The sequence below is a fragment of the Pteropus medius genome, unplaced genomic scaffold, assembly GCF_902729225.1.
Source record: "Pteropus medius unplaced genomic scaffold, Ma_sr-lr_union100, whole genome shotgun sequence".
NCBI classification, from domain to species: Eukaryota; Metazoa; Chordata; class Mammalia; order Chiroptera; family Pteropodidae; genus Pteropus; species Pteropus medius.
Window position 1 is genome coordinate 14,840,288 of NW_024349801.1, and position 27,601 is coordinate 14,867,888.

General features: G+C 41.3%; 1 protein-coding gene and 1 pseudogene across 3 annotated transcripts in view; one reads left to right on the forward strand and one right to left on the reverse strand.

Annotated features, from left to right (window-relative positions):
- CDH8 (cadherin 8) overlaps positions 1 to 16,270 on the reverse strand; it is a 314,915-nt gene extending 298,645 nt beyond the window's left edge. For 2 of the 3 annotated variants that reach the window (XM_039888875.1, XM_039888873.1), the window contains exons 1-2: positions 15,717 to 16,270; positions 597 to 1,047 (exon numbers count right to left, since the gene is read on the reverse strand). In XM_039888875.1, coding sequence (XP_039744809.1) covers positions 597 to 848 — 252 coding nt within the window. In that variant the 5' untranslated portion in view covers positions 849 to 1,047; positions 15,717 to 16,270. Of the gene's footprint in view, positions 1 to 596; positions 1,048 to 14,231; positions 14,324 to 15,716 lie in introns of those variants that run through there. The other variant, XM_039888874.1, reaches the window with a different exon arrangement.
- LOC120623013 (40S ribosomal protein S6-like) lies at positions 7,054 to 7,790 on the forward strand (annotated as a pseudogene).
- Positions 16,271 to 27,601: the final 11,331 nt, after the last annotated feature.

Below are 27,601 nucleotides of genomic sequence, written 5' to 3' on the forward strand. Positions count from 1 at the left end.
TTGAATTAAAGTATGAACCACTGTGAAGTTATCCACACCAAGAATTTCCCTTTCTTCATCCTGGGTCAATATTCAAAACAACAAACAACGCCCCACCCTGACCCCCCACCTCCCAAAAAAGAACGAAACCAAAAAAGAGAAAAATCTACCTGAAATTGGAGAAATAAAATGAAACCTCAAAATAAAATGAAACCAAACAACATTTTAGGAATCAGGGTGGTATATATTTAAACTGAGAAAAAATGTATACCTATTCTAAGTGCTGTAAGCTTAGAGAAAAGGTTTGGCATACAGATTTCTTGTATGAGATGAGAAAGACAACCTCATTTGTGCATGCATACGCAAGCGTTATTGTATCTCTGATAAGGGTGGAAGGTGTGGGGAGACGAGTTGTCCCCAGAAGAGCAGTCTGTCTACATTTAAAGCTGTTCCCAAGAGATTATTCATATTCCTAATGAAACCGATAGGTAAACTTACTAACCATCTGGCCAAAAGTCCTCACAGCTAAGTGTGGCAGCAACTGTGACAAGTTTGAAGTCAAGATCCAAAGACAATGAACAGATCCTGAAATTAGAATCTTAAAAAACAAAGCTTACCCGCCCAACAAGAATCGGTTCAGGTCCAGAAAACTCTTCCAGGACAAACATTTGGTTCCAAACCCAGCCTCTTTTGGAGCGGTTCAAAATTCGCTGTTCTTCGCTCAGCCTGCTTAGTTCCAAATGGGATCCATTCATTAAAACTTGAGACTGATTCATTGGAGCCATGTAAATGCAAGAGGGAAGAGTAATCCATAATATTATTAATGGAGTCCAGAGATCCAAGAGCATTTCCGCTAGCCGTTCTGGCATGGTCCCACCAGTTAAGCAAATCACCACGAAAATGAGACAATTACTTTTTTTGCCTCCGGTCTGCAGTCATCCAATTCATCATGCAGGGCCCAGCATTTACTTACAGATCTGCCACGTGTTTGTAGCACAGGGAACAGACATCGTCTAAACAGTTTTTCTAAGACCAAGATCCAGTGGCTTTCCTTTTCATTGAAATACCCTACAAAAAAGAGAGAGAGAGAAAAGAAAAAAGTCCACTGAAACAGGTTTTGAAACTAAATCACTGCTTTTCAAAATTAGGCAGATGAACAACGGTAGACATTTGCTAAAATTCTTGAGTTAAGAAACTGGATCTGAGGAATCGGTAACAAGTAGGCTAATAGGTCCTTTTATTTTTTATTTTTTAGCTTTATTTAAATTTTAGTTAATATCGTATCTATGTTACTTATCAAAAGCTGCTTTTAGTACAGTAATATAAATTCTCTTTTCCCTTTCCTTCCTTCTTGTTCCCCATCCCCCATTCTCTTTTCTTATATTGTGGTTTTTTTTTTCATTTATTTGTTTGTAATGCAAGTTGGAGTGTAAGCTAATGCAGCCCCCTCTTGTATTCTTGTAAAGATTGCAAACCTCTATTTTTTTCTTTTTTCTTTTTTCTTCCTTCCTTTCTCTCGTTCTTTCTTTCCTTCTTTCTTTACCAGTTTAAAGATGGGTTCTAGTTCACTTCATGCTGAACTATGTAAAGAAACCAGCTAGCTTTAAATGTGATTTTTTTTTTTTAAATTTATGAATGAGAATGGGAAGGGACATTTTACCAATTTTTACAATCTTAGCTGCCACAACCCATGAGAAGAGATCATCCAGTTCGGGGTGCCGAATGCAATTCTCCACCAGGATGTTAATAATGAGTGAATAAAATTAGAATACTCCCATACGGAAATTCCGTAATGCCCCACCTGTAGGCTGTAATCAGGACCATGTCAGGCTTCCCATCCTAAACATACAGTTGAACAGATTTAAATTATGAAAAGCTCCTTCGGGAATGAAATATGGTAAAAATACAATTTTCAATTAAAAGATTCAGAAAGGGATGGGAAAAAAAAAATCTCCATTAACTGAGGTGTCAAATACATTTTTTGTTTACCTTCAGCTTGGCAAGCTGTGTTTTTTCCTTCTCAAAAAAAAAAATATTTCTAAAGAAATAATATTCACTGCAGTTTCCAGAGAGAAGTCTTGCTGAATTAAATTAAATGGGAAAATAATTCCTCAGGACACCACTGGGAACAGTTTGTCTCAGGGAACTCATAATGGGATGGGGACCCTTTCACCTCTAGGTGCAGACTTCAAATTTAAAAGAAAATTCAAAAGGTCTCAATAAGAAATTCCAAAATATTAATATCTTTCTGAATTGCCAGCCCACTTGCTTACTTAGCATTTATAATACGTCCATCATATGCCATGCACTCTTTTAGACATGGGGCCGGGGACGGTGCTGACGAAGTGTCATGGTATGTTGCAGAGTGTCTGCTGTGGAGGCAGAAAAACCTGGATTTGACTCCCAGCTCACCTGCTCTCCCTGTCATGATGGACGAGCTACTGAAGTTCTCTGAGCTTCAGTTTTACCTTCTGCAAAATGACAATGATGATAATTCCCACTTTCCAGGCAGTAAGGCGATTTGGAAGCAAGACACACACAAAGCAACCAGAACATGGGAAGCACTCATTAAACTATGAGGGTGGTGTTGACATGGCCTCTGACCTCAAGAGGCTTTGGTAAAAAAGGTCGACAAACAAGCAAAAAGTTAAGCCATGTGACTTCTGCAGTAGGAGTAGGCAAGGTACGAGAGTGACACAAAGACAGTCAAACGTCTTCCCTAAGGCGGTACGTGGGAGGGTAACACTGATGAGAAAAGGGATGGACCATATCATACCAAAGGTGAGCCTCATTCTAGTCATGGAGCCTCCGTCCAAACACTGCTCAGGGATAAAAGACTTACTCTACACAAATAAACCCTGCTCCATGATAGGCCGTATCTGAACGCTCCAACACCCACATATGCCATTCTCCAATGTCCTGAGAACCACGTGATGGTGGTGAAAGTTTCCTCTAACATCAGCCTGCTTGGGGTTTGAATTCTAGTTCAAGAACTACACTACCAGTTGGGAGCCAGTCAACAACAGCAACTATAATAATAACTATACCTAGGCAGGTTTATTTTGAATATTAAGAGAGAATCTTGCTAAAGAATTTAAGAAAGGCTAGAATGTACGTTTATTTTTAAATTGTGCCAAATACTCTGCAAGTATACTCTGGCATCTGCTGTGTTGTTAATGATTCTGGGATAGGGACATTCGATCTCAATTTAAACTCATAATAGTCACTTCTTTGATGGAAACTATCAAGTGGCACTCAGGGTAACATATGACATGATTGGTGCCCTGCCTGAACTTGCCAAAATCAGGTAAAAAGTAATAACAGATCCTGAAATAATTTTATACGATGGCATAGCTTCATTAGTTGAAATTAATGGATTAATAAATAAATATATGCAGAGCCCAAAACAGTCTCCATTAACACAATATTTCACATTTAGATAAAGGTCACTATGCCTTTCTCTATTCTGTTCAAAACTGAGGTGCAGAATAACTAAATGACTTGCCCAAAGAACACTTCCAATAATAAGCAAACAATTATCTGAATCTTGGTAATCTAGCTCCAAAATTCTCTTTCTTCCAACAGCCCCTACTCTCATTACATAAATATTTGATGAGCATATACTGTGTGTCTGGCCCTGGGAATAGAAAGGCAAACAGGCCAGAGCTCTTATCTTCAGGTAGTGGAGAGTCTAAAGGGTAAAGATTAGGAAATATATACTTACAATATTTAGTGAAACATAGTCTGAGAAGAGGTAGGGGAATACAGTGATGGGTATGCCATTCATCTTGGCAGCTTAAAAAATGCTTCCTGGAGGAAGTGTCATCTAAATGTTGAGAAGGGTTGTAGTCACAGTCACTACAGAGTACATGTCAAATAGGATGCCTTCTTCTCTGCCAGTTCTTTGTGAAGAGAAGAGCATGTTTGATTTTCCCAAAGCTTCAGGGACTAAAAATACATGCCTTCCTATGGAGAGGGCATAGGAGAGAGACGAATGCTCTTCCAATCTAAATCCTCATTTTTTCAGAGAAAGGGAGAGTGACGAGTGACTTAGCCAATGTCCCACAGTTAGTGGCAGAGCTCTGGCAGAGCTTCAGGGAGAAATTGGCCCAACTCCGTGGAAACCCTCTTCTGTACTGGTCATTCCCATCACTCCCCCCAGCCCCGCAAAGCTTCTAGCACCTGAAACATTCAGATGTCCCTCCTCAGATTCTGGCACATTCTTGAATCATTTGCTCTATTACTTTATATTTTATAGAAGCAGCTTCAGTTTTAAACCTATTTATTTAAAAAAAGGAAAGCCAATATTATTTAACCACAAAAAGATTAAAATGAATACTTAGAAAATGTTTGGGCAACATTAAATCATCAAGAAGAACTGTACGCGCTCCTGTACACACACACACTATATGCATGGATATGGTAAGTCATCAAGGAAGATGATATACAGACATGTATATACAAACATTACATGCATGTATTCATATCTGCTCTTCAAAATAACCTTGTGATGTAAGTATTGTTATTACTTTATTAGCATTCCCATTTTAGAGGTAGGCGAACTGAAGCACAGAGAGATTGGTTATGTTAAACGGTGTTTTATTTTCACTTAACTAGACACTGTCAAAGCCTGAGATCCTCTCTCTTTTTGTTAAAAAGGAAGACCAGCAACAGTTAGAGGCAAGGTTGCACTGTTAAATATTGAACAAGTAGCCATGGAAAAGGAAAAAATTGCCTGATTTCTGATTTCTATGATATAAATATTTCCATCATGACCAATTTTAAGTTTAACACTACCATTAACCCACTCTAGGGGAGTTCCTGAAAATTTAACACTCACCTCTGATAAGCCCAGAAAGATTTACCTCCAGGACACCGCTGTGGTGGGGTAAAGTCCTCAAACTGTAATATATATCTACATAAGTCACCTGTAAATCTTTTTAAAATGCAGACTCTGATCTAGTAAACCTAGAGTGGGGCCCATGATTCTGCATTTCTAATTATCGATCCTGTGATACAGATGCTACTGATTTGAGGGCCACAGTTTGAGAAGCCAGGGTTTCCAGAGAATAAGACCAGCTCCCAGCTCAGACCACCTCCTTGAGAGAACTTCAAGGATTCAATGGCGGTAATGTGGGACAGTCACTTTCTGCTCAGTGTCATTTAGTGCCTTGCCCATAAACTCCTTACCATCACTCTGTGTACAGGACAACACACATACATCAGACTTTGGGAAACCCTGCATCAGAGTGTATGAATACAAGGGATTTTGTCTGAGGTCATAATACTCTTCCCCGACTCCATATGGACATTAGGAGTGATGCTGGGAAAACCGCCCCGCTGACTGGTGTGTTCCCACACACATGCATGCTATCAGGGGTGGTGAGACTTGACCTTCACTCCAGTGAAGCCTGCCACTCGGAGAGAAATGGGATTCTACTGTGACAATCAGAGCCATACCATTTATACGCTTGCGCCTCTGCCACAGGCAGAGCTAATGCCCTCTTTGATGATCGGAAAACAGCTGTCTAGAGATTCTTGAGATGCAACCGAATGTCATGGCACTGTTATCAGAATTAATAAGCGTTATGAATAGTGACTATGCTCACACACTGCTTAACTCTGTGCAAGGAAGGATCTGAGCAAGGTTGAGCTAGGGGGAAAAAAATCAATTTATTTTTAAATTTTCCAACCACAGTATGTGTATCTGGCCAAGCAATCCACTTTATTATAATGTTCCTGCATTGATTTACACCCAGAGAGTGAGATGAAGAGATGTTACAGACTCTCTGGAATTCTTACAAATACAAAATTCTTTAGAATTCTCCCATAAGAAGATATCTTCTCTTGGTTAAGACACCCGCAATCCAACTTTTCATTCACACTCACAGTTTAGAGATAGTTTTAATTAGAACCTGGATCTTACTCTGCTGGCCCCATTTTTTTAAAGGTGAATTCTGTCAATTGTCAAATATGTTAAGTCATTATGCAAAAACATACTACACCATCGATTTTGTAAACAATGTAGATTGAAGTTCCAAATGATGAGCCGCACACCAATAGATGACATCTAAAATAAAAATGGGCTTTTACAGACACTTTACGATTCAATCCAGCAGATTATTGTGGTTGACAGGAAATTATGCTTTTATTATCCACTGGGCTCAGTGGCCACGATATTTCATGGAAGCAAAAATGACACACAAGACCAAAGGGTTTCTATTAAAAATGTTTCTGATCTTGAATTTAGAGCCATTAGCGAGCTGCTTCAAAACAGGTAAATGCACATTGAATTCAAAATGGTATTTTAGGAACACAGGGTATGTAATTCAGTGTGTGGCCCAGCGCAATTCACGCTGAGCACTGGGTGCTAGAGAACAGGTAGGGATGGTTTTTGGATCTTAAATAGGGGACGATACACATATGTGCTCAAATAGAAATAATACAGGTGAATCATCTTTCCTAAAGCCTTCGGAATTCCCTGACCAGATTCCCTTGGCAGAATAGGATTTTAAACATTTTTTTGTACACACAAACACATGTATTTGTTTCTCTCTCCCCTCAAATGCAAGCTTTCTGGTCATCTCTTTGGCATCAGACCATATATTTATCCAGCTGTCTATTTATCAAAAAGCATATCATTTGCCCGACTAATACCTGCCAAGTCCATTTTGTTCTGTTATTTACACACTATTTTTTTTTTCTACCGAAAGCTTTAGTTTAAGTTCTATAATTATTGTTAAATAAATAACTGAATAAATAAACATCTTTTCCTCTTTCCCCAAGATGGAGTTAGAACTTTGTTCTTCACATAGAACTTTTTCTATCAGTTGTAGACATTTCAGAATGGGGTGACTGGGTCTGTGGCAACATCGAGAAGGTCAAAATTAGACCCCTGTAAAGCATTATTGACCCAGACCTTTATTTAGAAAAAAAACTTTCTTGGAATCGAAAGGTCAGTTAGCTATTAAAGAGGAATCTATTCTGTTGGACTCTCTCAACTTTATTGGATCATCTCAAAAAGATGAGTATATCTCTTTTGGTGGCACCTCAGAGGCAGTCGGCTGCTTCAGGATGAAGTCGAACATCTCTTTCCCAGCCCCTGGCTGCCGGAAGCTTGGTGAGGTGGATGATGAACGAAAACTTTATACCTTTTACAAGAAGCGTATGGTCACAGAAGTTGCTGCTGATGCTCTGGTGAAGAATGGGAGGGTTACGTGGTTTGAATCAGTGGTGGGAACGACAAACAAGGTTTCCCCGTGATACAGGGTGTCTTGACCCAGGGCCACGTCTGCCTGCTGCTGAGTAAGGGGCACTTTATAGACCGAGGGGGACTGGAGAAAGAGCACGCAAACCTGGGGTTGCGTTGTGGATGCCGGTCTGAGTGTTCTCAACTTGGTCTTGTGAAAAAAGGGGAGAAAGATATTCCTGGTCTCACTGATACTAAGGGGCCTCGTCGCCTGGGGCCCAGAAGAGCTAGCAGAAGCTGCAAGCTTTCCAATCTCTCTAAAGAAGATTTCTCACAATCTGTTGTGAGAAAGCTCCTAAACAGAGAAGGGAGGAAACCTAGGACCGAAGCACCCAAGAGTCAGCGTCTTGTTACCCCACGCGTCCTGCAACATAAATGTCGGCATATTGTTCTGAAGAAACTACGTACTAAGAAAAATAAGGAAGAGGCAGCAGAATATGCTAAACTTTTGGTCAAGAGAATGAAGGAGGCTAAAGAAAAACGCCAGGAACAGCTGGCCAAGAGATGGAGTCTCTCTTCTCTGAGAGCTTCTACCTCTAAATTTGAGTTCGGTAAAAAATGAGATTTTGTAAGAGTAACAAATAAATAAGATCAGACCAAAAAAAAAAAAAAGATGAGACTAAGTCCCGCACTCCTCTTGGGGATTAAAGACAGTAGGGCCAGGAAGCCATTGCTCAAGTCTAATCTAAACACCCTCCTTCTCCATTTAAAAGCCACATCTTTTGCTGTCTTTAAATCTGCTGATTGACATTTAATAGCAGAGACACAATGAATGAAAACAATCTGTGCTGGCTTTTTGTTGGAGGAGGCCATGGAGAAGACAGAATGATCAGGTGGCCCTCAAGCTGGACCTGGGTCATTGAAGGAGGCTCTTTACCTACTCCCTGTCTTTGGGATGTACGTTCTGTCCACTGTTCCCACCCCAGGAGCCAACTCAAGAATGCAACCTGGAGAGAGCATTGTGTTGTCAAGATCATCTGGACTGACTACAAAAATGAACCCCATCGAGCCTCTATATAAACTTGTAAGATTCTCCTGGGCAAGTGAGGAGATCTGCTTGTCTGTGGCCAAGACAGTCATCCTATGTAAGTTCTCTTGCCTATCAAAACCGCCACCCACCAGTGTGAAGTGGTTGGCCCCTTTCTCCACCCTCTTCTTGTCCTCCATGTCTCGGGGCCAGTTTTGAATTTTAACTGGGGAACTCCCCAGGTCGCAAGCCAACACCCTTTAAATCACAGCAACCAACAGGAATCAGATTTACTCTTACTGATTCTGTGATATAGCTGAACTGTGGGGAGCTCTGAGGCACAGTGGTTAAGAACCTTGACTTTGAAGTCAGACTGGAGTAGTTGGAACCACAATTCTATCATTCAGGAGACAAGTGACCTGGGCAAATTTATCTCAATTGTGGCAGATGAGGAAACTGACATTCTGCTTCATACTACCTAACTTGAAAGATTGTGGGGAAAAAATTAAATAAGATAAAGTATGTAAAACTCTTTGTCAATGTAGTGATAATAATTACTCTATTGAATTTTCACATGCTTAACAAAGAATTTTAATTTATTTTATAAAATTACTTTATTTCAATTTCTTGTGTACATCACTAGAAAAAATTCCAGTGTTCTATGTAGCAGGTAATAAATAAACTTTTTCCAACAATTGTTTTTTTTAAGAAATGGTATGAAATAGGATATAAATGAAACAGTATTTCATAAATAGCTTTCCCTACCCACAGCTAATATACAATTAATGACTCCAGTTTTATTAGGCCTTAAACAGTAGTATTTCCACCCCCTCTCTATCAACCGTGTCTCTCTTTTCGACAGAAGACATGGCATTATCCATCGTTATTTTCTCCTGAGAGGGCAAAGTGCATGCAATACACATCCACACCAGAGCTATTTACTTTCAATCAAATTGTAACCAGTCGTTGAAAAACATGACCTAGCACTTTTCCTCTATAAGAAGAATTTCATTGCATTTCATAATCATCTACATTTTTGTGAAGATTGGTCCAAGTAGGGAGTCCCTATCAATTCAAAGATGAGGCTAAAGTGATCTCTAAACACTTCTCAGAAGGGAGCTCAGAGAAGATAATGCTAGCTTGAGATTGGGTTCAGGTAGTGTATGCTTTCAAAAATATTCAACATTTTTTTCCTATTTATTTCAAGGAATTGTAGAACTACTGATGATAGAAACCAGGAGCTCTCCCTTCTTGCTTAAGAAATGTAGAAATGGTTAAAATCAGCTATATCACATCACCAGGGCTACAGAGTCTGTAATACTGAAACTGAAATGCAGCCAAGTATCCCGGCATATTAAGTCAAGATTCTGCCAATTAGATTATACTGCGTAGTAACCATCCTTACAAGTGCACCTTCCTGTCCTTCCTTCATATCTCAAAGACCTCAGAGCCTAAAAACCACCCACCGACACTGTTACCATGAACTACAGACACAGATAACGGAGGGGCAGACGGTCAGACAGACAGCAAGCATTCATCTGATGAAAATAATATTGAGATATCACAGAGACTGTATAGTTCATGAAAACTAAATCACTTATACAAATTCTAAAATAAGTATACTATCTTCAGCTACCATATGCTAGTGAAACTCGAAGATAAGTATGTTTTACTACGAGAAAAATAGATATTTTTTTCTTATTTTTGAATATCCCCATTTTGAATCCCTACTTGGATACAGAAAAGTTAAATTCTAGTTGTCAAGCTGAACAGCAATAGACTAATAGAGAATGGAACATGCCTATGTAATTTTTATATCAAATTTTGGAGATGTGGTTGCATGTACAAGAAAGAAAAGCATTCCCTTATGTATTTATATCACTCCCCATCTACGTATTGTATGTTATTTGTGTCACATCAGAAATCAAATAATCATAGTTTATGCATTGATCTATCTAGAAAGAATCAATGCATGGAAAATATTCTTACTGCTAATAGAACATGAATATACTATGATAATATTTTCACTTAATGATACATGGAAAGGATTAAGAAGGCTCCATTAATATTCCTCTGCAAGACATTCAATTTGCTTAAAATATCAGTAGATACATCCACAAAAGCCCCTATTATGAATTTTTTTTTCCTATGTGTATATGTTAGGGCCAGGTATCCTGCTGATTAAAATCAATATAGAGGACTATAGAATTGTCTTCTAAGACACTTGGACTTGTAATTCACATAAGGTTAATGTGAATTTTTTCATTTAAATACAAAATATATTAAAGAAGGAAGAGAGGGAGGAAGCAAAGGAGAGAGAGAAGTTAGTTAGTTCTTGGTGACTTTTTTATACGTTTCCAGCAAGGGAAAGGTACAGACACCGAGTTACACATGCAACACTTCTATAGTTAGAGTGTTTTTCCCAATAAAACATAACTTAGCATCACATATAGTGTAATAGCATTCTTGATGCAAGTCTAGTTTTGGAGACCTCATTTTTTACAAAGCTGAATTATGTCATTTTTTTATATTCTCATATTATTTAAAAATGATTTCAAGGGAGAAAAAATATGCTTGGTGGAACATGAACGCAATTGATTTTTTAAAAAAGCTGTGTCTAAAAATAAACAAGACAATTTATGAAATTTCTATAGTGAAAATTGAGGTAAATTATCACAATATTGGACTTTGGATATGACTGTATCCCACCCTTCCCTTTAGTGAGAACTGCTTAGTAAAGGCAGGGAGGGCACAGCCTTTGCTAATTATTAATGCATTAAGTAATTGTTTACTGAACAGTAACTCCGTGCTTAGCCCTCAACCAACCATCCTTCTAACACTGCAATTGTCTTTGGCAGTGAGGGGTAGGGAAGATAAGTGTTTGAAGGTTCTAAACGCAAGTATTATTCTTTTATGATGCTTTCCAAAGAGATACCGGAACTCATATGTATATATTTCTCCCTACTAATAGAATATAAAATAAAAGACTCCTAGAAGCAAGAAGGTGGATATTTACAATAGGGAATAGCACATGACATTTCAACCCAGGAAATAAAAGCTTGGGACATGATAGAAAGAGGAAACAGTGCTGGCCCTGGAGCTTTGCCATGAAGTGGCAGTAGAAATTTAGTTAGCAGTAACATATGGGAGAAGCAGCTAAATGGCATCCTGTGAACTTATTTCTTTTCTGACCTTTTGAAGTTGCCAGGTTCAACTAATTTTCTCCTCATGGTTACATCTGAAGCGGGTTCCAAAGGCAGGAACCAAGAGTTCAGCAGAAATCTATCGCTCATCACGAATTTCGTGGGAATGAAATGAGAGAGGACTAATAGCTCTTGGGTTAATTAAGTCCCACTAAATCAGATGGTGGCCTTGGTCCATCAAAATAGTATTATTCTACTTCACAAATACACATTTATGAGATTCTGGGAAAAATGTTCCTGTACTACTAACAGGAGGGCAAACCAAATAATCTAAGGCAGATGACATGACAAAAGGAACATGATAAAAATCTCATACTTGAACCAATAAGTTAGTCACTTGGGCCCATTTTCAGGTTTTCTAAAAGTAAGTGTGTGTGTGTGTGTGTGTGTGTGTGTGTGTGTGTGTACATAATACAGTGCACATAATGTAGTGCCCAAGAATCAGCCGTGGCTTTATTCTATACTCCACAGGAGGTGTATAATACACCAAAGTTAGGAGCCTTTTCCTAAAATAAAAAGCAAAGTTTGTCCGTTTCAGCTGAGAATGCCAATAGTGCTGAAGACAAAGAGAAAACAGCATTTTTTTGTTTCTCTGAAAAACACTATAAGAAATATAAAATGACGAACCAGTACCAGCAGCACCACTGAGCACAATTTTTTAACAAGAAAGTCTTGGGACCTTATATTTCATCAATAATTAAAAATTTACTGTGATTATGCTTGGTCTTTGATTTGTCAAACACAAAACTTTGCCAATGAGCCAGGAAAGTGTGGTTGGATATACATTGAATGTCATTTTATCCATGAAAAGCTTCTGGTTTTGCATGGAAAATCTGTTCAAATTGGATATTAATAAAGCTGTAAGGTGTGCCACCTTGAGTAGAAAATGAAGATTATTATTGTTTTCTTTGAAGCATTAATTTACTTATAGTAATAAGGTTTTCTAACAGTTCATGAAGTGTAGAGTCTAACTTTTTTATATGTGCTTGTTCCTTTTTCCTCACCAATAAATAGTGAAAGGAACCTGGAAAGCAAAGCCCTGAGGTACAATTCTTGAAGAGAGTCATTACACCCTTATTCTTCGGAGTTTCCTTGCTTTGCTCCAACAATCTGATGCTCCCCGCCAACTAGGAGTATCAGATCTTAAATCTGTGCATAGTTTACAAGGAAATGTTTCACTGTGAGTATATTCACATAACAGCCTTTACAAATGCCTTCTCAAGTGGTCTGTTTCATCCTGCGGAGCATGATTTATGGGTTGTTTGTTTGTTTTTTTTACATTGAGCATATCACCATTGGCTACTTAAAGTGTGTTCAGTGCTAAATTAAGGGGTTGTTTTGGATGACTACTGCCTTGACCAGAGTTCTACAAAAGATCCAAATAAAGTTATTTTTCCAGTTAAAGACTTCCTTCCCTTTAGAGTTGATACGTGTATAGCAGGCAAATGGAGCTTCTATTCTAGTGAGAGCTGCTATAAAATTGTTCTGCAGCTAAATTCATAACACCTTCAATAGCTCACAGAATGCATCGCAAATACCAAACAGGCAGTCAAAGGGAAAAAAAGTTAAAAGTCTTGGGTAGAGAGATTTACCTATCTGGAGTCCTGAGAGTTTTAGAAGACTATAGAGTGTAGAACAGAAGAATTGATTTTTTAATAGTAATAATAATTGAAAATACAAGATCCAGGTTGCAAGGGAGATAGATTTAAAAAGTTTGAATGACAGCATTACACATAAATTTTAGAAAACATTAGCCCATGCCTCTAAAACATCTGACCTATATGCGATGGTCACAGGATACCCTGACACTCATTTGGGTGGGGTGGGAGACAGAATAAAGAAAATGAACTGCCACTGAACAGCCCTGAATGAAGTGATGCCCAGAGGTTCGGGAACGGCTCTTCTCTCTATTTTCAGAACAGATTTTCTCAACTTCAAGCCCTCTTCAAAGTCCAGAAGAAAAGAAAAAAAAAAATACACACACACACACACACACACACCGGGCACACACACACACACACACACACACAAAATCAAAGGTGGTTTAAAATCCTGTGACTGCTCCAGCATGGAATGACTAGGTGATAGAGAGCTTCAAATCTGCTAAAGCAGAATTACAGAATATTACTATTAGTATTATTATTTAATAAGAGGGATAGCCTTATAATTTCAGCCACAGAGCTCAATGAAGTAGAAAAACATGTCTGGACATGATTATGGAAGGACTCTCTGGAATATGCCGTGACCACTCAGGAATGATCAGCCAGAGATTAATCAGGTGCTCGGTCGAGATTTCTCATATATATATATATCTTCTCTCTTTCTCTCTTTCTCTCTCTTCCTCTCTACCACCACACCCACTGCCGCTCCACTCACCTCACTCACCTCACACACCACACCCACCACCTGCCTCCCACCACACCACCTCCCACCACTCCCCACCACACCACCACATGCTGCACTTTCACTTTCCACTCAGATCGACCCTGCGAGGTCGGGACACCCAGCCAGTGACCAGACAATTTCGGTTGTGCTTCGCATGAACGATAGGGCTAATTTTGCATGCAGTGAGGTACAGTAGCGAGGCTGAATGGATGGAAAATCCCACTCTGAAATCTTACATAAATATCTCTTTCCCACGTATAGTTTTCCAGTTGAAAAGCTCTTATAATGAAGCCGGAGGTGACAGCCCAGGGATGGCTGTTAAACATTGAGATGGTTGTCAGGAGCGCTGTAAAGAGGACAGGCGCTTCAAAACGGCCCCAACCAACCCCAGACCCTTCCCCGGGCTAGGCGGCGGTTCCCGATGCGACAGGGCAGTGCTCTTGCCTACCTTCTCCGGGGTCCCCGCCTTCCCATTGGCAGCCCACAAATACTGTGAAGCCTGGTGAAAGAAAGCAGCCGGCGGATCTGATTAGCAGCTCCGGCGCGCTAAGGGACTGACGGCTCGTGCCTCTTAAAGAGGAAACTCTTGTGGAATCTTCAGGAAAGGATGGCAAAGTTGAAAGGACCTCCTCTCCCTCGCGCTCGTTCGGCTATAAGCTCTAGCCTTTAATTGGAGCTAAAGTGAGCAGCTGCCAGCCTGATTTTCCATTACAGACTAATGTCGTGCGTTTGCAACGATAAACAATTAATGTTGTTTGATTTCTTACATTTAGCAACCCAAGCAAACAGCTGCCATCTCGGTTCGCAGAGGCAAAGGGCTGGTCCTTGACCTGCCGCGGGCTCTGTGCCTGCGGGGAAGGCTCAACCACAACAAAACTTTGAGGTTTCGGCCAGATTGGGTTGGGGGAAGGCTTTGGTCTTGGGAAGAGGAAAAGCGGAGGAAAATGTGGATACCTGTTGGCATCACCGTTGGCGGCGGCGGCAGGCTTCCACTGTCTCCCAGCCTTGGCTGCTGCCTGGGAGAACGGGAGTAGGTCCCGTATAAACCTGTTACGCGCTGGTAGAACCCAGGTGACAGCCCCCTCTTCCCCTGGTCCTACGAGGGGCGCGGCCCCCACCCCAAGGTTTGGAGGATCCGAGCGGTGCGAAGATAAAAAGCACAGCTCGGGGCTCTGCAGGCGCTGGGAGAGAGGGGATCGAGGAGTCCCCGGCTCCGGGGGCTTCTATGAGCGCAGTCTCGCTTGCTCAGAAAGGACAGGGCCTGGGTCCTGCCTGGGTGCGGGTCAGCATCTTGGAGACTGCAGAGTCTCGGGGCGGCGCGAGATCCCGCAAGTTTGCAACGGGCACTGCGCCTTCCAGGCTGGAGCAGCCACTTGTGGGAAAGCCTGGCGCTGGGGCTCTGGCTGCTGTCTTTGATCCGCAACCCTACCGAGGGATCGTCTCCCTCTCGGGGGTGGGCAGATGCAGCAAACCGACAAGAGGGCACCCCAGCTCCTTCGCCTCCTGTCCTCGCGGGCTCGCACCGGCCTCACAACCAGCGGCAGGCAGGTGCTTCCCATTCACCGCGCGGCCCCCACAGTGAAGGCGCACGGCTGCAGCCGCGCCTTCCTGGGTCGGGAGGCGGCGGAATCGCCAGGCGACTGCAAAGAGGAAGACCGACAGAGGCACCGCCTGCTCGCTACTCTCCAGGATCGACTGTCGCGACAGTTTGCAAAAAATCGTCAGGCAAAACCCTGAGGTGTCCCCAACGGCTGTGCACGTCAGGAAAGAAAACGCAGCTCATCCCGGCGCCTGGGCTGGGAACCCGCATCCACCATCTGAGCGGCAGGAGGAGCGCAAGGAGTCCGAAGGAGCATGGGGATTTCTAAAAGAAACGATCCCTTCTGGGTCTTCGGGGCATGGAGAAAAAGCAGGGGTCAGGGGAGCCACTTACTCTTTCAGGGCTCCGCGCTGGCGAATTTCAAGCCTCCTGGTTCACAAATGGCTGGAGGGGCTCGGGGTCGGCTCCCGAGGGCGACGAGCATCGAACGGTCCCCACGCGCTGGGCAGGCGCCTCCGGATTCCGTTCATGCCTCTCGGAACTGCGGGACTTGGCGCGGGGACGCGGGGCGGGAGCGCTGGGCTCTGGATGTCCGCAGCCCCAAGTGCAGCAGCTGGGTGGACGCTACCGTCTGTGCGCAAACCGGCGACAGCGGACGAGCTCCGAGGAGGCAGGGAGATTCCAAATAAATCCACTAATTCTGGGCTGAGCGCTCCGGCGTGCGAGCCCGCCTGCCTGCCAAATGTAACTGTGAAGTGATGTGGAAAAGTGAGCCGGGTGCCTCCCCTGACGGATCTCATTGGGCAGAGCGCAGAGGCAGGTCTACCACTTGGAAATTCGTGTAAGCAGTTCCCCTCCCCGCCCCCTCCCTGCCTTCCCCCTTCGTTCGCGCGTGCCGGCTCCTTGGCTCTTCCCCCTACCAAGTGGGCGCACAACTTTTCGCTCCTCGCGCGGAAGCACGCCCCGTTCGTCTCCGCCGCCAGAGGAGGCAGCGGGTGGAGATGCGCCCTTCCGTGCGGTGCGCGCAGCCCGCGGAGGGCCAAGCTCCCGGATCAGAGGGCTGGCAGATGCTAAAAGGATGCAGAGGTCCCCGCGAGCTGTCTCTCTCGAGGCTTACCTGAGCTCTGGGGCTGGCGTTATCTTGAAAAGCGTCTCAGTGACCCACAGATGTTTCACGTGGGAGGAAGAGGGCGCACGTGGCAAAGGGGTGCACGTGGGCAGCTTACCTATCCTTAGAACAAGAGCTTCTTGCGGACAGAATGGGGTGTTTGTGAGACCGCTGCCTTCCATTCGAGACGATAGGGGTTTAGAGGCCGTGTGTCGGGGTCCTGTGGGGAGAGCGCATTCTTGATATCCACAGGCTTCTCCTCGTTTGAGAAGGTGAGGGAGATCAGAGGGGCGGCCGCGAGGGGTGTGCAGTAAGACAGTGTAGAAAGAGCAGAACTTGCTTGGAAAATAAAGGGAGGCATTGCTAAGACTTCTCAATGTGTCCTGGCCTCCAGATCTTCCCTCAGGCACCATACGTGCAGCTCCTCTGTCTGGTCCCTTCAAGTCCTCAGATGGACTCCACCCACATCTTGAGAAATGGTCACCTTGGGATAGAGCCAGTGCAAGAAAAAGGGATCATGAATTAGCAAGTCCCCATTTCTTTTCTTATCCCGGAGACTAGCAGCCACTGTGATCATCTTTTAACAAAATTAGTGAAAAATGAGATGAATTAATCCTTGTTTGTTTTTTGTTTTGTTTTGTTTTGTTTAACTCCCTTTGTAGGACAGCCCAATTTAGTCCATTGGCTGTGCACTAGAACTGAGCTCTGAGGAAGGGTTTTACCATCTGGGGACAGAACCGAAACAGAAGGAGAAAAGGGTGTAGCGTACCAGACACTCGGTCTGTGGAGCTTGTACCGTCTGACTCAATGAGACAGAATGAGCAGAATGAGAAAATAGACGCGATATGCTTATACTGTTTATGACTTCTTGTGTGTGTGCTCCATCTAACATGCCATTGTGAAATGCTGAAAAGAATATTGACTAGAGATCTGATAGAGATCTGTCTGTTTCACATTCTAGCTGTCATGGACAAGAAACTTAGTGAATTATTTCAGAGAGGGAGAACTGAAGAGAACCAGGAGGTATTTTTCCCCTAGCAGTCACTAAGTAACTGTTTGTTCTTTTCTCAGACTCTGTCTGCTTACAAGGGATTCTGGAATTGGCTAATTCGGTCTTGGAAAAAGGAACAACAGTCACACCTCAATCACAACATGACTGCTGCCAGATCAAGCAGTCCCAAGGGGACAAAGAAATAGATCACATCTTGGGTTGGGCTTAATTTTCAGACATTCATTTGCACTTTGAAAGATTGTTCTGAACCTTTCCTTGGGGTACCTTCTTTCATCAGTGAGAACTAAAGAAAAGGTTATGTGTTACTGAAGGCTGGGTGTCGTCACAAAATAACAAACTCATCTCAAAAGAAAGCCGGAATGCTCGAGATAGATAATATCCTCAAATTTCATTTCTTAAAGTGTGTGGGGAGGGGGGAGGGGACTATTTTGACAAAGCGAAGAGAGTCAGAATCCAATGGCTTTAGGTATCTTGGGTTAGGTTGAGTTTGTTTTGACTCATCTTATCCACATTTATTCTGAGAACAGTTGCATACATTGTCTTCACTGAATCTTGGCCAACTAGAATTCAGTGTAGCCCTCTCTAAACTGTTCATTGCTGCTCAAAGCATGGCAGTAGGGATTTCCTAATTTTCTCCCAATTCATAAAAGAGGTCTGAATGATTAAGCAGTGTGAAAAAGGATTAGGATACTGTTAACAAGCCCTGTATGGATATTTCTAAAATAATCAGGGATGCTGAAAGACAGGGCATTTGCCTCTTTAACAAATCCACCCACTCTTATTAAGATGCAGTGCAATGTCACAATGGTGAGAGCCTAACTCTGCAAGAAAGTGTTTTTTTGTTTTTTTGTTTTTTTCCAACATCATTTCCAGGGTTACAACCTTCCAACAGGAAGAGGACTATGTTACATAGACATTTTAGAATGGTGACTGAAATTGCAATGTGTTGCGGAACATTGGTGGAGTGTGTGGCGGGGGGTGGATTATCTGATAGGGCAGGCGTATAATTGGAGGAGTTGCGGGGAGGAGGTGGACAGAGAAAATTGCATTCAGAATAAACTTGGCTGAGTGGTGCACAGAGTGGGATGAGGCAGGTTGTCTCCAACCTGGATTTCAGTGACAGGGAGATAATTTTGCAAAGGAGTTTACTGCAGTCGAATGAGATAAAGAAAGACCCCATGTAGTAAAGAACACTTTACTTTTTTCACTAAGATGGGACTTTTGTTATAATTTTGACTCAGGAAGACCGTAAACTAAGTGAGCGGTTAGTTGGAGAGTGAGAAGTCAGTTGGTTTATAGGAAGCAGTGCCTTGAATGGGGGTGGGAGAGGTAGGAAGACTCCAGCTTCTACAGTTTGGGCAGGTAACGGCAGAATGGAACATAGTGATTATTTGCCGCATTAAATTTCAGCCTTTCCTTCTTTTTATTCTTTAGGGCATGCCTAAAAACTAAAATAATTAAAAATATCCCCAAAACAAACAAAAAAGGTGTTTATGATATGATTACTGAGAATTTTCAGATTTAGTGAATTGCCTTTAAATGTGGATTAACTAATTAATTTGTTTATTCATAGACTACCTCCTAACGGTAAAAAGTTGAGGAGTTTGGATTCTTCGAATGAAGGGATTTCACAACGTGATATCTGCCAATGATATTTAAAAATAAGAGTTAAAATAAGAACTTTAAGAATGTAAAATCAAACCATAGATGTAGCACCAGTTAATGTGTAATATTTTCCAGAAATTCAGTCTTCTTTCCAAATTCCAGGTTATGGGATCCTAATAAAGAAATCTGAAAATCACCATGTCCTTTTTTTTTTTTTTTTTTTTGAGGCGGGGGAGTAAGAAGTATGTAACAATTGTGGCATTAGGCAAAAGAAACTTTAAAATTTTATTTTCATTTCCAATATTGGAGCATACATTATAGGATGAAAAAATTAAGAAAACAGTTTTAAGAAGTTTGTAAATGTTTAAATAAAGTTAGGAGAGTTGTTTTTGTTTTTAAGTTTAAGAGTTTGCTTTAAACCGTTTTTTTACTACAATCATGAAAAGATATGATATTGTTCAAGTTACACAAAAAAGCAATTACGTAAAGTGGTTCTAAAGCTGTGGTCTCTGGACCACACCCTGCCTCCCTATTCTCAGAGGGCTTATTAGATATTCAGATTATCATGTTTGAATCTGAGTGGGGCTCAGAAATCTGAATTTTTAACAAATGCTCCAGGGGAGCATTTCTGTTGCTTGCTAAAGTTTGAAACTACTAGGGTATTCTTTTCTCAGGTGATATATATGAGAAAAATAATAAAGTATTATATAATATTAATATTTATGGTTTTCATTCTGGAATATTCTAAAGCAGAACACTGTCTTAAAGAATAAAATCAAGAAAAAGAAAAAGGTATGCACACTAAATGTAGCATACTTGGTGATCACTTCACCAAGTCTATTATAGGACTTGGAAAACTAAGCTGATTTCTTTAGAAGTGGTTATGGATTCTCGGGCTAAAATCATCAGTGAACTTGCTATTCAGAGTCATGACGCTCTGCATTTCTTGGCTGCTGGTGTTAGCTGTCCCTGAAATTAGGCCTGGATCTCTTAATATTGACTGTAATTACTAATCTTGAGCTGGCCATTATAGTTTCAGTAAATGCAGGTGTAAACACTTTCTGAAAACCACATCTGTGCTGAGAGCATTTTGGAGGTTTTCAAAATGGCATTATCTCCCATCTTCCCAGGTGCAAGAAAAGAGATAAGCTCCAATTCAGCTTCTAACTGAAAATGATGGGGTGGGGGTGGGGGACAGTAGCATACATTTAAGGGGAATGGTACAAAGCTATCAAATAAGCCAGCTCAGGTTCTGCAGACACTTAGCATTTGGGGGGTATTTGTTTGTTTATTTTCTGAAAGAGAACAGCAACTTGATTAGGGTTCCAGACCCCTCTCGTTTAACATGGGATCCATGAAGAGGAAAAAAATTAAAAATAATTGACATTGCATTTTTTTTAGAAAAGAAAAAGAGAAATGGAACTGAGTCTTTCCTCCCCCCTCGCCCCGAAGTACTACAAGTTTCACATATCAAATTGTATTCAATATTAAAACATACATTTAATTGATCTGGTCTGATTTAGAAGATTATCAGCATTTGAAATTTCCATTTATACTAATACATCATTACAAACATATAGGGGATACAGATGTATAGGGGGATAGACACATCTGCCTCTCTTATTATGTCTGAAACAGAGTTTCTGGTTCTGATCAGTTGTCATCAAGTTGGTTATTCGAGGGAAGACTGCTGTTTATGCATTCGACAAACGTTCCAAGAAGTTGAGAGGAAATTACATTCCTGAGAATGTGAACAGACTTTCTTTATTAGTCAAAGCTGCACAATGCTGTCTAAGGATTTTTTTGTTTGTTCGTTTATGAAGGATATGCTGCCGCATGGAAAACGGGAATGGCTTCTAGGTTGCCGGCTCCTGCCTGCATAGGCGACTGGTCCTGCTGGAGTGGATGGTGAGGATTTTTTTCTTCTACCTCAAGTGCCCTCTAGCGTGCAATATCTGTGCAGGTTGCTATGTAGAAGGAGGTGGAAAGAAAAAAGAAATATTCTACCAATCGCTCTCCTAATTCCTGAATCGCTCTGCTTTTCCTTTTCTCCTTCCTCAAAGGGGTCATTTGCACAGAAGCGTTTGGCAAAACAAAAAAGGTGCTGTTGCTTTCCCATGGAAAACAAATCACTCATTTACTAAACTGGGAAACAAATGCTAATCCTTTCTCAGAGGTTTCTTTTGAACATTCATCATAATTTTCCAGAAGTTTCATACACTCTAGTAATCAGGCAAATAAAAGAAGGTAAGTTGCTCCCTGGGAAGAAATTCTGTTTTGTTCCTAACTCGCAGCAGCCCGGCTATAAGACATCTGATGCAAATTGATTAACCTCTCCATGGGTTTTCAGCTTGTGTCTCCATAAAAGCGCCTAATACTTCTTTCCTGCCTCAGGGGGGTGGTATGAGGCCTAATTGAGGTTTACAAAACAATTTCACTTCCTCAGATACAATTTGATATACGGATGAACCCACCTTTCATCTTGCATCTAGGAACAGGTTTTCAAATTTTCTTTGGGAGTCCTGAGAGAAACTGATCGGGATCTGTATTTTCATAAACATGCCATTAAAACAACTTTATTGTAAATAGTGCATTTGCTCAAGAGACTTGGAATGGTAGGAAATAGGAAAGAATATTTGGAGAAGAAAAATGTGCTTGCTTTTATAAACATGTCTGGATGTGAATAAATATAGCTAAATAGTAAGGCGAAATTCCTACAAGACATACATTTGGGCGTATCTCCCTAAATTTTAAAACAAGCTAACAATAACAGAAGGTAATTTTACTCACCTGAACGCCACCCACTAAACACTTAGTCTCTGAGAGAGAAGCAGATACCTGCAAACAAACTCATGTATTGGCATCCGTTCAGGTGGTAAGATATCTAAACACCTGTTATGCAACTCGGAGATTTATTTACTAATAATATGATTATTTTGTAGCATTGTGTTTTGCCAATACCCTTATAGCTATGATATTTTCAAGGGTAAGTAAAGTGAGAAGAAAGCTAACATTATAATACACTCCATTAGTCTTTTTACATACAGTGTCTCTTTAATTATTAAGGCACTATGGATGGAAGGGCTATCGTTGGCATCCTTTAGGAAAAACTGAGGCTCAGAGAAGTTAGGTGATACGCAGTTAATAAGTTAATAAGTTAAAGAGTGCAATCTAAATTCAGTATTCTCAACCTTAAATATAGTCTAGTACGACCTTCTCAGTAGCCCCTGGTGACCACCATTCTCCTCTGTTTTTACAAGTTTGACTTTTTTACATCTGTGTAGGTGATGCCATACAGTGTTTGTCTTTCTCTGACTTTCTCATTTAGGATTGCGCCCTCGGGGTCCATCTGAGTTGTTGCAGATGGCTGGGTTTCCTTCTTTCTCACTGTTGAATAACATTCTGTTGTTTGTATATAGACCACATCTTCTTTATCCCTTCATCTCTTGATGGACACTTGAATTGAATCCATGTCTTTGCTATTGTGAATAATGCTGCAATAAACAAGGGGGTGCATAGAATAGAATAGAATAGATAAAATAACTACTAAGTAACTGTTATCTCCTACTTTTAAAACATTGTATTATCTCACTGTAGAGGGAACTCATACACTACAGGTCAAGAAGAACTAAACATTATGTGTTCCCGAACAGAATCGGGATCCTTAATTGCATGTGGCTTTGTAAATATGGACTCAATTCCATGGTTAACCATCTAAATCATATTCTCCAAGGAGAACCTGTATTTTTTAAAAGCCAACAAGGTGATTCTGATTCGGCATAACAAACACCATTCTGGTGTTTGAGACTAAGAAATCAAATGCACTCCAAGGTCTTGTTTAACTCCTTGGTACTGGAGTCCAAGGTTAAGGCACAATTCTTCTATTACTATTTAGATTTATATAGCCCTTCATATAGTTCTGAGCACATCAGCTCTCTTATTTGAGCCTTGCAATAATCTTGTGAGGTGAGAAGATGTTATTTCCTTGGTGTTACAGAGTTACAAGCTTTTAGAGCCAAAAGGGCCCTTTGAAATCATCTAGTTAAACCTCTTCGTTTTATAGGAAAAGAATTACATAAGGTTTTTGACTCTGAGGCTAAAGTTATATAACTAACTCTTGAAAAAAATCATGACCAGATCCTAGGTCATTATATGTCAGGTTGTCACTTCTCCCTGCAAATATGGCTCAGGGAAAAATCATTAAGCTAACAACCTCAGTCGTCTTCAAAATACCAAGTCAGAAGAACAAAATATATTTTGGGTACTCAGATCCAAATTAATGCAGTCTAGAAAAAGTCTGCTTTCATTTTCTGACAATAGCACATTTACTCCCTGTACCTCATATCTGCTCAGTCTAATAATATGTCTTGTCTTGGTTGAATTATTTCAGTATTCTGGAGTTTGGCTCACTAATGCAGCCCCAGGGGCTTCTTCAAAGCAGATCTTGTGTGCTACAGATTGTTGGAGTGAGGATTATTGGGAAATCAGAGCAAGACAACAACATCAGAAAGAAGCAATTGTGCTCTCATATGTTCTGATGTACCCTCAAACTTTTCCTGGTATCTTCCAGTGGGAAACACAAACAGGGATATGTAAGACTGACTCCTGCTTTCTCCAAAAGCAGAGAACACCCAACGAACATGGCTTGCCAAAATGATGGAGCCTGTTGAAATGCTGCTGCTGCTTCTTCTTCCTCTTCTTCTTCCTCCTCCTCCTCCTCCTCCTCCTCCTTTTCCTTTTTCTTCTTCTGTTTTGCATAATGGTATTCTGGCTTTCTTTCCTAAAATTATCTCATTGTGCCTCAGCAGGGAATACCTTATTTTTGACCAGGTTGTCTTCTTCCTTGAAATTACATTAAGGCATATAATCACTTTCCTGGAATAGAACGTGATAATAAATGGCGCTACTGGTTGTAGGTGATGCAGGACAGGGCAAATTTCCCCGAGTCCTTCGGTGGAGAGGGTAGAAAGAATCAACACACACGCCAAAGTTAGAGTCAAAAGGAAAGTTTATTAGAAAAAGGGTAACACTCCACAGACAGCGTGGTCTCCTCTCAGAGGCAGAGAGTGAGAGGGACAGCGAGAGAGACATAGTAAATACACTAAGAGGGACCCTGAGTGTTCTGAGAATTCAGTCAGTCTATATGCTCTTCCCATTTCCTTTGATATGGGCATACATTGAGGAAGGGGAGTAGTAGGTGGTATGAAAAGGTAAGAAAACGTAGAGTGAAAGGCCCGCTGGCAGTTCCCAGTTTTTAATCCATAGGTTGCCCACGGATTTAGCCATAGGGAATGACTCTTGCTTCCTGTTTCTCCTTCCTTCTGGCGTGGGGAATGGGTTGTTAGCAATCCCAGCAGAAATCTCCCTTTGTTCTGAAGGTGTCCTCTTGGCCTGGCTGCAGGGCTGGTCAGCATATTGTAGTCTCTGATTGCGGCTCGATTAACATTTTAATTCTCTTGCCTCCTCCCTACATTATTGGTATTCTTATTATTGAGTGTTTAATATCCTGCTAGGCACTCTAGGGATTGACTGGCATATGTTATCCTATTTATGCTCTACAATAACCTCTTAATTTTTCCGATGAAGAAACTGTAAAGAGAAATATATTTTACTTCTCTAAATCCCGATTAGGCCTATGTTCATCTCTCCACTCTCACTTAAACAGCACAATCTATTTGTCCTGCAGGCAGCAGTCAAACTAAACTTTTCTCGGTTCTTTGAAAAAGGTCAAGGAGGTCAAATATATATGGTGATGGAAGGAGACTTGGGTGGTGAATGCAGTGCAAAATATAGATGATGTTTTATAGAATTGTACACCTGAAGCCTATAAAATTTTATTAACCAATGTTACCCCAATAAATTTAGTAAAATTTTAAAAATTAAAATGTTAACTCTCTTATTTGGAGGAGGGGCTGTGATGACCGCAGGAAAGAGCATTTGAGGTCATATGAATGTGGTTTCAAACCCTGGCTAGATACATTACTGGTTGTGTGGGTTAGACCAGCCAGCTGGTTAGCCAGTTTGGTAATCACCCCGAGTCTCATACCCTCTTTGTGTGTAAGGTGTTGTGTGCAGTATGGAATGTTTAACTCACAGGGTTGTTGTGTTAAAAAATGCAACAACAACAAAAAAGCAATCTCTAGTTTTCAGTATACATGTTTGTTTCCTCTCAGGTGAGCCCTTCGGTGCTACATAAAAAGAGCAGATGTCCAGAAAACAGGTGTCCCGGGATCCCCACAGCAAGGCCCCTCTTACACGTGTAACAGTCTCTGCTGCACAGGCCGATCAGTAACACCTCCATCAGCCCTTTACACGGTCGCATCTGCTGAGCTCCAAAATGTACTGAGCTCCAGGCAAACCAGACTTTCATCTTCAAATCATTGCGTTCTAACCAAGCTATACTCTGCACATTCAACCACATTCTTTTCCCCGCCCCATTCCTTCATTTATAAGAGATTAAAAACAGCTAACGTTAGAAGGAAGCTGGCTTTAGCATCATGATCTGGTAACAAAATATGGATTCATACTTTGCATTTAATATCCTAAAGAAGACATCATGGGATCCTTAAGGCATAAATGAGAAAAAAAGGGGAGGGGGGGCCTAGGGCCAGGACCCTTTCAGAAGGAGGGCTCACCTCTTTCTCTGGTGAAACAGGCTGTAGGATCAGTTTTCTGTCAAGGGAGTGCTGGAATCTAGATAGAGAAAAGGGCTAGCCACTAAGCTTCATACTAGTGTCCAAAACATTTGGTAGGTGAGTCCTCGGCCAGCTGAGGCTTCAGAGAAGAAGCATCCTGCAAACAGTGCATCAGCCCCATACTCATTTCCTTGCTGATGAAGTCTGCTGGAAAACTTTCATTTATCCAATTATGTGGAAGCCATGGACCTTGAAGACTAGAGCGTGATCAGACTTGTACATGAGAAGGTCTCAGGGGAAGAAATCTGGACTCAGAAATGTCTAGGTCACTGTGAGTAAGAGGATGTGGATCTTGTAAGGACTTGCCTAGAACCTAAATTTGCATAGCAAGAACACTTTTGTTTAACACAGATCGTATGCAGATTTGGAGATGCACTGTTCCGGAGATACTGGTAATTGTAGAGGCGCTCAAACCCCGCCCTAGACACTCTTTGGAATTGCCACTAGGTTTGGCTCCTACTTGGGGGTGCGATTTGGATCAGCTTATTGAACAGACCCTGAGCATAGAGAAATGGCTTTCTTCCTCTCTTAGGATACTTCTCAGTGAACAGTGGCTATCGCATCTGTCCAGATGGATCACAGATATGACTTATATTCTTAGGTCTTCCCTCATGGCCCCATTTCTATGCCTCCACGACTCCTTGCTCACATCTGCAGTAGGAGGCTGAACACACTGTTCTATCATTTTATGTTTATTTGTCTGCCACCCTCACTAGATTGATTCTGAACTCCTTGGAAGTAGAAACTATATTATCCTTATCTGTGTCTCCCAAACCTAGCCCAAAGCCTGAGACATAGCCAGCGTTTAGGGATCATATTATTTAAGGTAATGAACAAATGAATATGACTGCAAAGATAAATATGGTATTGTTGTCAACAGTTAGCTAGAAATAGACCCAGATTTGGAGTTAGAAAAATCAGATGGCCCAGCAGATTGGTGTGGGGTGCTGAACAAGAATAACAGATTTCACTGGAAAAGAGAGAGGGAGGAAAGAGGACGGCACAACAAAGTGAAAAGAAACAAAATTAGGAAACTCAATCTTTTAGAGCAGAAATAGAATAGTGAAGATAACACACTAAAAGGCTGAACAGTTGAAAAAAAAATCTTCCAACTGACGCAATTAAGAGTGAACATCACAAAAACAATTCAGATGCCAAATGGTGATTTGCATGATAGTAGTAATAATAGTAGTAGAAATAATAATTATAATGATGCCACGTATCAATGAGAATCCATCTGCTCTGTCAGTGCCTTATAATTTAGTACCTGAGTGTTTACAGGACCATTCCCATTCCCCTCAGGCAGGGGGCACTATCTCTATAGCCTTTACCCTCACCTCCATTACCCCCTCCCAAAGACAGAGCTCCAAAAAGTAAATTTCCAGAGTGCTTTCTTCCTCCAGAGCTAGGAGTTTTCTTGAAGACCGGAAAGAAGTGTTTTGTTCATTTTTCTTTGAATCCCCAGTAGCACAGGCGAGATGCTCAATACATTTTTGTTGATTTATCATCTCATATCTATCCCACAGCAAGCTGCAAGATGAATAGATGGTGTCGGGTACCTCTATTTTTCAGATGAGGAAACCTGAAGCAGCCGGTCAGAGTCGAAGCCAGAAAACCGACCTGAGATGTTTGAACACACTTGCTTTTTCTGCTGTGCCGGAAATTTTTCTATGGTCTAGAAAGATTACCAAGGTCACATTGCTCATTAATTAACTTCTTTTCTGTTAGGAATTCTAAGAAAGCACATTTCTTTAGTATTCATAGGGAAGACCAAAGAAATCTCAGGCCAAAGACACCACTTCTCATGCTTTGCAAAAATCAAGGGCAAGGCTTAACACTTTTGAGTCAGTCTTGAGCA